We start from the raw sequence: 12293 nt of genomic DNA, 5'->3' as shown, positions 1-12293 counted from the left end.
TGAAATATTGTGAATTGTGGTTTCAGAATGGGAACAAATGGATGAGTGGCTGGGTTTAAGTAGTGGATGGTTGGTTCTGTTAGATACTCCTAAATGTTCACAGACTCTAGTTTTTAAGTAGCATTTCATTTTACCAATGTATGTGATCTTACAGTCACTACATGTAGAAGGGTAATTTCTTCTTCATGTAAAAAAAAATTAGAACAAATATTAAAAATGCTGTTCAACAATAATATAACCAGATTACCTTTGAAAAGTTGGGGATAAAACTATTAAATTGGTGTAGAGGCTAGTAAAAGCTCTTTTTATGATAAACAGAAGTAGAAAAGTGTTTACTTTTGGTTATCCTAACGTCTAGGATAGAGTCCGGGAGTAAACTTGATATTGGGGTGCTGGGAATTAAGGTAACAAAGGAACTTGGAAGCGTGGCTTTATTGTTGAAACAGCAAGAAATTGTCATCAATATAACACTTGTAAAGGACAGGTTTGAATTCACGTGGGCAGTTTTCTAGCCATTTGCATTCATAATAGCATAGCAAACTATTGGCTATTGTCGGACCTAGCGGGAATCCCATGGCGATTCCATCTATCTGGTCATAAATGACGTCATTAAAGAGTAAATGGTTTAACTTTGTAGCGAGGACAAGAAGTTCCAGGAATTGTTTACAGGTGAAACCAAGAATGTACTTACTCTCTAGAAAGTAATTCTGAAGCTTAAAGCTATTTCTTCAAGTAGTTTTGTTTTGCAATTCTGTGAAACAAACCATATAACAGGTATGTTGACTTGACCCTCCTGGGTCTCATAGGGTTAAAGGTTATGTCACTGTGCTAGAAAAGAATTTGACTATAAAGTATGTGGATTTAGTTGTTCTATTCTTGTAATAGTGTTTTATAAAGAAAGGCGCGGTGACAGAAGGCCGATCTTCTGTTCAGCTTACCCCCAATATTGGAAAGGAAGACAGTGGTCATGTTAGAGTTTTTAAATGATGTGTGAGTAATTAAAACTGTATACATTGATTATGTGTCTTCCATTTAGTAGCCACAGACAAGACAAAAATTGTGTGCACAAGCTGTTCGCTCACTCCTGTTCAGATGGCCTGTTTACAAATCTGACTAGGTTATGGCTGCTCTTCATAATACTCAACTGAGGAACTTTTGTCAGATATATGAGAAAAACTGATAGAGAAAGCAAAAAACTTTGACTGACAGAAGTTGTATTATGTCGAGTGTGAGAACTGCTTCTACGTGCAGCCAAGACGTGGTTGTCAAAAAAAAAAAGGATGCACAGTCGGCCATGTGTGCCAATTTTTGTGTACAGGCAGAAAGTTTTGCATAATACAGTATGTATACAAGTTTGGGTTATATACACAATTTTTGGGTAATTGACTTCTGAAAAGATGAGGAGAATTTAAAATTTCACCACTGTTGAAAAAATATGTTTCAAAAAACCTGAAATACTAGCATGATATCCCAGTTTAGTGACGTAAAGTCTTGAATAGTTGCAGAGTCAGTGGGAGACATTATTACTTTATTAAGAATGTTTCAGTGAAGATGGAAATCTTAGTGATTAGAAGATACGTTGTCATATGTATTTTTTGAAAAGCAAACTTAAGGAGGACCTACATTGGAATATATCAAGTTATCCAGTTGTAATTTATTGACAGTCAGTCAGTGATTCAGCATGGGATTTAAATTCTTGCCTTATGGTCTTGTGAAATTGTTGATAGAACATCAACCGTTCTTTACTACTAGCAACGGAGTAGAGGTTTTGAATGATTTATCTACCATTTTGCTAAAATGCTGTTCTTTGGATGATCTGACATGGCCTAGTGGTTTGCATGCCCAGGCTGCAAAACTAAGGGTTTGTGGTTTACTACAAAAATGCACTTCACAATTTGGGGCAGTGGGTGTACAATAAGAGCGAGCTCAAATTCAACAACCTATATTTGGTCTAAGAAGAATTATCCAAGATTTGGTGGTGGGTATTATTGACTAGCTCGGCTCCCTTCACTTCTAGTCTGTAACTTAAGTTAGTGATGCCTATCTGCAGATAGACCTTATGTAGCTGTTCTTCAGCCTATCTACTGATTGAGTTTCTATACATTAAATGAATGATCCAAATTACAACCTAAATGCATACATTGCCTTCAACGTGTATAATTAAAGCTATGTAACAAATTGTACTATAAGAGCTGCTAAAATTATACCATGATAATTACAATTTAATTAGGCAATTAACTTGATTAATTTATTATCTATGAATATTGATTACGTTGATTAGTGTCATGTAAAATAATCAGTTAAGCAAAATTAGGATTAAATCGATAAGTGTCGTGTAATATAATTAAGCAAAATTAGGATTAAATCGATAAGTGTCGTGTAATATAATTAAGCAAAATTAGGATTAAATCGATAAGTGTCGTGTAATATAATCAACTATTCGAAATAAGTGTTTATGATTATTACTACTTATGATTATTCCAACTGTCCAAATCTCATTAAAATAGTAATTGATTAGTTGAAATAGATTAGTAAGTCCTACAATTAATAATAATAAAAATGAAAATAATAAAAAAAAATTCAAGAGTTTAACTATTGCTTCATGTTATAATACTTACATTATTATTTTGTTCTGTTCAACAGGACCTTAATTTTAAAAGAAACTGGAACAAAATATTAACAAATAATATAGAAAATATATATTTCTTATCAATGAAGTTTATATTTTTGATTATTCTTGAATGTATTTTTAAAGTCTAGTTTTATCTTACTTTCGTTATGCAGAAACCATTCAGATTATGTCGTAAATGTTTCTCCTATCACATAAAAATTAAACTTTTAACCAGGTCGCTTCCTACAAAAATTACAATAAACAAGCCCTCGAATGGATAAGCAAATACTTGCGTGCTCATTAAGAAAAAAAACATTATCTTGTTGGTGATTTATAAAAGCTAATTTGAAATTACTTCAGTTTGTTATGCATTTTGTGGTGATAGAAATTTGTTTTATTAGCAATATATTAAACAAGGTGGTGACTGTTGTTGTCGTTCAGTAATTGTGCATATATTCTGTGTATGCACCTTCCCAGTGTTTATACATAAAGTGACAGACATAGGACATAAAAAGTATTTAATATCTTCAATATATGTAATAAAAATGGATGGTGTAAGATGGCTGCAACAGTGATGTATCAGTCTTTATGCTTCTTGAATTAGTTTTATAAAAATGAGTGTAATAACTATGTAAATATCTTTTACTTGAACAGTAATAATATGTTTATATAGGAATTCCATACATATGCAGCAAAATGATGCTACTAATTTATTCTTGTGAACATTTCTCTTAGACAAGCTGTTTAAAATACTGAAAAATAAATGTGAAGCCCAATCCATCATTCATTTTACCACTTATCACTGAGTTACACCAGTTTAGGATAATTTTATTCCTTATCAATAATTCTGGATAAGGGCAAATCCAAAGAATATGACTAAGATTGTTGTGAATTGAATCCTGATAAAATAAAATTTCATTGGTAAGATTCCAGAGATATAACTTTGCTACTAGAAGGTAGAAACAAGACAGAGATGACCAGTTACCAGTTGTAAGCAGGACTGATTGGTGTAAGGTCCTGTTTTGAGATGCTTCTGAACCAGAGGGGGTTTTTGAATTCTATTGGTCAGTGTGATCTCTCTCCTCCAAAATGGCAGACCTATTATAATAAGCTATTAGCCCTCTGTTACTTGACTGCCTAGTTGGGGTGGACATATCTAGGAACAGGAGTTTTGAAGAGTGAGTGGTTAATGTATTGCCTACAAAACTAATAAATTAAAATGTAATGCACAGATGGAAATTTCTGGGAGCAAGAGGTTTCACTCGACCAGCAGGAGAGGAAGAACAGGGAAACCAACCATGGCCTAAACATTGAGCTGGTAAACGTTTCATGCAAAAAAAAGTGCATCAGACTTCACCAATTTCATATGTTGCTGCAATGTTGGGGGGGGGGGGGGGATACAAATACTCATTTTAGAAGTTCTCTGAATTTTAAGACATCATACTCTTTCAAGTGATTAAACTTATAAACCCTAAAGAATTCGTTCTCATTGGTTTTATGCTGATCCATAAGCTAGGATGGCCATCACAGTTGGGCACAATAGGAACATCCATCATGAACATTGACAGGTCTCAGTGGGACAATCACAACTGCAATGTACAAACCATCCATAGATTTCATTGAAAGCTGTATACATTTTCATCTTAAAGGCCATTGAATTGTGATGCAACTAAACATCATTGGCAATATCACAGAGAATGCTGTAGCTAGAAGACTTGCCTATCAGATTGAACCACTGCTCCACTCATCATTCAGAATAGGTACCAGTGTAAGATGAGTTGTAGTTGCATTAACTACCGAAAGGTACGTCATGAAGCATGGAGGCTTGCATTGAGACTGGATCACTATCATTATGGCCTGCCTTAAGGATTACCGCTGTCACCAGTCCTCTTCAACTTTTAGATCATGGTCTAGCCCATCTTGACAGTCCAACCACATGCCACGAGTTAACCATTGCTGATGACATTTTATGTACAACAGATGCTTTAGAAAAACTCAAATCACTTACAAGATGCAACCATTTCTTATAGGGGAGAACAAATGTTGACATGACACAAGAATGGTCATCATTCTTGGCCAAGTCACAGCTACGTTCTGCACACTTAACAATAGAAATATTGATGAGTACAAACAATCATTATCCCCTTGTGGGCAGTGTCATACCTCCATAAGGAACAGTGAAATACCTGTAGGTGAACTTTAACAGAAAACGTCACTAGCTGCATTAACACCACAGCTACCAAAGATATCAATGCACTGAAAGTTGTAGCAGGAAAAAAGAGCTAAAGAACACCATCTACTTATGCTTTACCAATGTTCTATCTGATATATTCTAGATTCTACACTATTGATGATCAGTATGAATGCAAGCAACTGTTGGACTGAAGGGTACTTGTAAAATTAGTCAAAAATTATATTGATATCAATTTCATGATACTTAGAAATAATGGTTCTAAACATTATTTTCAATTTTACATGATGTTGTGTACTCACCTACTGTTAGAATGTTAGTATTGTTATTGTCGTTAAGAAAATCTACCACTAAACACTTACAGATATCTCGCATTGTGACATGTTCGAAACATAATTCTCGTGTTAAGCTGATTGTGCTAGGTTTTGAATTCACATTAAAAATAGAAAAGATAAAACAATTGTATACGAAAATTCAACCTTAGACGTTTGAACTGGAGGTTAAAAAGACACGACTGTATACTGTAATATTTGTTAATTTTTAGGTTCCAAATGTTTAGTAAGATTTCATTTATTTTGTGGCAGTTGTAACCATTAATATTATACTCTGTGTACCCAATAATAGATTACTTAGCAGCATGTTTCCTTGGATTATTAAATATTTTAAACTGTTTTTTTAATTTAGTGATTTTCTTTCTTTCTTTTAGGTGTTGAATATTAAAATCTGCCCACATGCCAGTTTGTAGAAGTTGCTGTAAGCTGATATAAAGAACTTAAACTAAAAATGATATATTGTGAAAGTGATACATACATACTCTGAACTAGTAAGCAGTGTGAAAAGTTAGTTGGACAGACAAAGCTTTTCTCCTATTCTACTCTAAAACTGAAATACAATCTGAACTATTCACGATGTCACAGGGAGAAAGTTTGGATATCTTAGAAATGCTCTTTGATAAAAATGATCCAATTTTAAAAGAAAATACTGCTCCTTTCTTTGTGGAAGATGATATTGACATTTTCCAAGAAACCTCCACAGACTTGCAATTGGTAAGTAAGTTTATTGTAGAGATAAATGAGGGGAAGTGCTAATATAGTCAGATTCAACATTTAAATGTAACTAAATAAGAGTTTTTTTTGTTTTTAACTAAAATGCTTTACAACCCTCCTGGTATGTGTAAACATTTGTTGATGCTATTTTTAAAAACTGTCAAAATAAATAAGTGGTGTTAAGTTTCCCCCTTTTTTTTTTCCAAGCTGTCCAGTCTATCAATCATCTGTGGTTAGCTTTTTGAGTTATTTAAAACCATAATAGTCCATTGGCCATACATCAAATGTTTTGCAAATCATGTTAGAATTTATTTTATTTCAGCCTCTTCTCTCAAACTTCCAAAAATATATAAGTATTTTTCTGTGAAAACGAGTTATAAGTTTATTGTAAGGTATTAAAGTTGAAAAATATATTATATATGCACATAAAATAGGGAGAAAAAATTAAAAGAAACAAGTGAGCAGTGTATGGTGAAATGAAATTTGAACAATTAGGAAAGATTAAATTGAAAGAAGATGTTAGTGTAATTATTGACTAGATTACATTTGTTCATTAAGAGTTTATTTAATTAACAATTCTATGTTGGATTGGCCTGAATTAAGAATTTTCTTAGTCATATCGTGACATATGTTCTGTCTGATTATGAATGGCAGATGTGCACAGATACTTTGTGAAGGTGCCTAAATGTTCATGAGCACACATAACAGGATAATTTTTAATCTTCCCAACGTAGGTGGTTGTATACAACCCACAAGTGCAAAAAATGTACTAGTTTGTCTTCGTATGAGAACAAGTCTTTTTAATCTGAAAGTGTTACAAATTTAAAAAGTGTTTAATCTGTTAAAAACTAGCTTGCCCATCATTCTTGCGATTGTTTTTATGTTTACAATGTATCTAAATTTTTGGTTCTTATTATTTTAATCCAATTAATCTTAACACTTTCACACTAAATGTCAACCCTTCCCAAAGAAACTATTATCAAGAATTTTCAGTCTTATGAAAACTGGTACTTTTCCATTATACCCCCGCAAATGGTAAGTTTTTACTATATGAATATAATGCTTATACGTTTTTAGACATTGATTATGGACATTTACGATATGAACAAAATGCATATTTATATATATGTATAATTATATTTTTTGTAAAGTTATTAAAATTGTGGGGGTTTAATAGAAAAATTATTAAAATTTCAATTGCACAGGTATAATGGGAAAAGTACCGAAACCATCAACATTTGTCTTATAACTTTCCTCTCAACACACTAAATTCAGTGGGTTCACCCTTAGGTCCCACATTTTCCAAAGCCTTTTTGTTTTCCACCAAAATTTTCCTATTAATTTCAGACCTATGATACTCTACAAAAGGTGTGTGGATGATACTTTTATTTGTCTTTCAAAACTTCTCACATATCTGATCTCACAACAGTCAAATATATAATTTGCCTATGAAGTAAAGACTAACCTAACTTTCCTTTTTCTAGAAATCTTATACCAAGACACCCCAATGGTTTCTCTTGATTTTTTTATTGTAAGAAACTTTTACTGGTATTTTCCTAGCTTGTAAGTTATATAGAAACGGATGTAAACTATTATGAGTCTTAAGTTATTTAAGACAAACAATTGTAGTTTTCTATTACAATCTTCAGTGGTTCTAGGAAAAAATAGGGGGGAAATTTATATTTATTTCATATTTTTTATGGTGGTTACAAGGTCACTCGGATGAACTGAGTCCACGTAGAATTCGGGAATAGAAAATAACAGATTAAATATAAAGTTTTACTGGAAATAAAAATGTATTTATTTAGGAGATTTTTAGAAGTTATTAAAATAAAATTTGAAAATTTTCAAAGGAAGAAATATATTTTTAATCATAATCACTTTTCACTTGATACATTCAACACTGATTCACAGACAAATCGTTTGTAGAAATACTTAATTAAAAATCTGACTTTTTGTGTACAAAAGACTTGTGATGTTTACTAAAAGCTTTCCAAATTTCATTAAGATACATAAAACATATTAAAAATTGTAGTATGGAAACTGATGGTTACTTTGTGGTTACAAAGTTAGTCACATCAACCCAACCCCATGTGAAAAGAATTCATTTATTGGTCGTTTATTCTGCATTTTCATTAACTTTCACCTGCAAATATAAGAAACGTGATAAGAAACGTAACTGCTGTTATAAAATCAGTTGATTGGCTCACTCATGATATTCATAAGCCTGCAGAACCAATAGAAAAAATTAGCATCATAAAAGAAACCCAATAACCCGACGCTTTCAGCAAGAGGAAATTCTAATTTTTGAAAGTGCTGTAGTTTCCAGAAGTGCTCCAGTTACTGGGTTTCTTTTCTATTGCTGAGTTGAATGGCTAATTTAGTGTTTAGACAAAAACTTTATTTGCATTAATATTAATACGTATTGAAATATTTCTTCACATTACTAAAGTTAAACTAGCATGAAGATTAATATGTCGTGATATATTAAACAAATGTAATAATTTAAAACTTTTATTTTATTTGCAGAATCCATGGGATCTGGATCCCAGTGAATTTTTATCTTCACTTTTAAATAGTGAGGAACTGAATCAAAGCAAAGGGCATGAAACAAGAACAACCACACAGTCTTGTAGCGATGATGGTGCTCTTAGCGAGGAGATGTCTCCTTCCCTTTCTCTTCCAAGTCTATATTATGAAAACAAGTCATTGAGTAGCAATTCTTCACTCAGTGGTCTGTCAGAAACTAATTCACCACCTCCTATCACTTTAGAGATGGAAAACTCGGTTGATGACTTTCAAATCACCCAGAGTTCTACGGATGTTATTATTGATGGAAATCGTTCAGCGGCAATCGAAATAGGTAAACAGTGTTACAGCATGTGTAGACGTTAATAATTGTTTTAAATATGTTAACCATAATTGATGCTTGTTTTCTTTTTCAAACATAACTCTGTCCAAGTTTGTTTAAGCTCTTACATTGTTGTAAACCATATTTACAGGTAGAATAATATCTTCCAGAAATGTAAACATTTATTGCTATTGAGTCAGTAAGTGATTGATGTTTTATTAATGACAGAAACACATTTTTCATTCAGTACTGTTCTAAGAGATGATTGAAAAACTACAAAGGAAACTGTTCCATTTTATTTAGGACTATAATAAGTTTTAAATACTTGAAAAGTTTCTGCCGAGCTTGCGACATTCAGTTGATACTTTTTCTCCACACGTATCTATTCTTGTATTGCAGTGTTGTGAGTACAATTCCCAAGTATATTTCTATCTATATACATTTTGATGGTCATGTTGCAGTGTTCCGAATCGGAATATCCCATTGTTACAAGTAACTATATACATTCTTTGATAGATTGCTTAGGCAGAGTATTCATGATGAAACTTTGTAGAATGGATGGTAACTGCCTGTTGTAAAGACCTGAAGATGAAAGGTAGAAGACTTTTGAAACGTCATCCTCGACACTTGTGTCTCTACAACAGGCAATTACCGTCCATTCTACAAAGTTGCATTATAATAGTATACATTTTTATGTTTTTGTTCTTAGGCTTTGAAGTTTTGCTCCCATATAACATAAAGCTAGAAAATAAGATATACTTAACACACAAACTGTTCTTGACTGGAATTCTGATCAACATCATTAGCTGATAAAGATCTCTGCCAGCAATTCAAAATATCATTCAAAACTTTTGAGGAAAGTGCAGTCCACAAAAGTCTCCATTAAAGTACAATATTTTCTATCTAAACTTTTCTAAATTTAGAACATACAATGTTAAATGATGTTTTTGTAGCAAAAGTTGTGGTTCTATACTAACAATAAAATGCTATGTATAATTCATTTATAGAAATATACAATGTTGACTTAAGTTGTTTGATGATAAATTGGCCAAATCATCAAAATTTATAAACAATTTTTGTATGTTTTTTTTAATAATTTCATATAGGAGCAGACATAATTGTTACAACTTCAGAAGCAACACAAGAAAATATACATCTGGATACCACAAGTAATGATAGTATAAATCAGGTAAAAATAATTTTTCTTATACATTTTCCTTACCACAAGTTGGTCATGGGACATGTAATTATTTCTTTCTTTTCTTTAAATGGCAAAAATCCTTTAAAAAAAAACAGTGGCAAAATAAGCGTTATTTTTCAACTTTTAGATGAAAAGTTAAAAGTTCGCTGTGGGATACGTGTGAACAAAACACGAAGCTATAGGCCAACGTTTAAGAATGAACTATTAAAAAAGTTACTAGACAGATAACAAGACCTGATAGGCTGAAGTTGAGGACTGTATTGAAATGAAAGAACCTCGAACTAGGATTAATTCGAGAACTGCATGAATTAATCAGCCTAATGCCTTTACTGACAGCGAGTTCAACAGTCATAAGGATGAATCCTCATATACTCTAGGTATTGATGAAGAAAGTAATGAAAGTGCAATACATTTCTTATCACCATCTTGTAAGAAAGCTCTTAGAATGAACTGTAGTTATATTATGTGATTTCCAAATGTTTTAATGTTGCAGCATGCTAAGATCCTAAGGCACCTCCAGCAGTGAAAGTAATCCAATTGATGACCTAGGGCAGGGTAGTAATAGAAGTTTTTGTAACTTGCTTGTTATTGATAATTAAGACTAATTAGCATTCACTGTAATTATTGTATAAACTTAGCAGCTTTTCTGGTAGAAGTTAATATATATATTATACAATATATTTTGAAGTTCACGAAATATTTCAATTTCTTGTTTTTGTTTGATTATCTAGGTACAGGTGATGGACTCCACCTGCTTTTCTAGCTCTTACTTTCAGTCGTCATCTGAAAGCTTCAATTCTGAGGTAAAATTAAAATCTTGTCATTGATTCATATTATCGGTTGAAGAAGTTTTATTCTGTACCTCGTCTGTAATTGAATGTACGGGATGAAGCATCTGTTATAGTGTTTGTGTCTAATTTTTACCCCTAATTATCCCTTTTATAAAAGCAGTTGCAACATAACTTCAGATACTTAAAAATACTTTTTAAGGGGGTACGTGTTTGAAGAAAAAGTATAAAATAACAATTTATCATGACAGAAGTAAAATAACGGTACTTCCTTTCAGTATACAATAGGTAGTATCTCAGGGACTTTACATTTAACAATCTCATTCAATCACAATTTGTAGCTCTTTAGTATTCCCAGTATAAAACTGAAACGGTTACAAATTTCAACTTTCCATAACTAGTTTAGAATATATCTTTAATCTGGTCTATTCACATAATTTTTCTAAATTTGCATGCAGGTGTTTTGCATCTAAAATGTCATATTCGTTAGCTGAATGTTGAAAGGTCGTAAACACGTGCTAATCCTTACCTAGGTACCATAAGTGTTGCATATGTCCAATGACTAGAAGCTTATATATTTCTACTCCCTCTGTATGCCCCCTTTGGGAAAAGTTGAGCTTGTTTCAGTGGTGACGCATGTAATGTGTACAAATTGGTACTTGGAATTGTTGATGTTGAATATCTGGACATTTTCATCTGAATTTGGTACAGTAAATCATTCTCTTTTTCCATTATTGACGTTTCAAAGAAAGCCTTACAATCATTCTTTGTTTAAAAACTCAACATGTTTAATAATGTTCGTCATCCTTTTACAAATAATTACTAGAGTACCACATCCAAGGCTGAACTTATAATAAACAATATATGAAATTACTTTAACCCTAAAAATAAAATGATTTTACTAATTTATTTTAAATAGATCAGAAAACATCAACTGTATTATTAGGGATGACCATATTAATTGTGTGCAATAAAAGAAGTTTTATATTATTTATGATTTAACAGATGTTTTAAGATTATAATTCTGACACACGATGATTAGTGAATAACCAGAATGTTTGCTGACATACTTTATATTTCTCATTTGGTTAGTTTGTTTTGTCTTTGCATCCACAGAAGTTGTTTGTGTACACACACACATGCCAAAAAAAAAGTTACTTCAGTTAAATAATCCTAGGTTAACTTTGTCATTTCAGAAAAATTGACCGACCGTGTAACCACGAAACTATAAATCTGAATTTACTAAATGTATTTTTGTGCAAGTTTGCAAGATTTTAGTAAACATTACACGTGTGTTGTACACAAAAGTGTTTTTACTAAAGATATTTCTGTAAATTTACAAAACCTTTACTGACTCCGAGTGAAAGTTGGTTTTCATGCTAAGAATAAAAATTTCTCATCTTATAGCTTTTATATTTAATTTGCACAACCTGTAAAAGCTCCTAAATTAATATCAAAATTTGTTTATATTTAATTTGCACAACTTGTAAAAGCTCCTAAATGAATATCAAAATTTTGTTTATATTTAATTTGCACAACCTGTAAAAGCTCCTAAATTAATATCAATTTTTTTATATTTAATTTGCACAGCTTGTAAAAGCTCTT

At 31.8% G+C, this 12293-nt stretch overlaps 1 protein-coding gene across 1 annotated transcript in view; it reads left to right on the top strand.

Moving 5' to 3' along the window:
• The window catches only part of LOC106464145 (cyclic AMP-responsive element-binding protein 3-like protein 3), a 33388-nt gene that overhangs the window by 5592 nt on the left and 15503 nt on the right, over positions 1-12293 (top strand). The window contains exons 2-5 of the mRNA XM_013924256.2: positions 5509-5848; positions 8378-8711; positions 9806-9888; positions 10632-10703. Coding sequence (XP_013779710.1) covers positions 5711-5848; positions 8378-8711; positions 9806-9888; positions 10632-10703 — 627 coding nt within the window. The 5' untranslated portion in view covers positions 5509-5710. The remainder of the gene's footprint in view (positions 1-5508; positions 5849-8377; positions 8712-9805; positions 9889-10631; positions 10704-12293) is intronic.

The sequence above is a fragment of the Limulus polyphemus genome, unplaced genomic scaffold, assembly GCF_000517525.1.
Source record: "Limulus polyphemus unplaced genomic scaffold, Limulus_polyphemus-2.1.2 Scaffold1569, whole genome shotgun sequence".
NCBI classification, from domain to species: Eukaryota; Metazoa; Arthropoda; class Merostomata; order Xiphosura; family Limulidae; genus Limulus; species Limulus polyphemus.
Note: the sequence above shows the minus strand (reverse complement) of the source record. Positions and strands in the feature narration are given on the sequence as shown.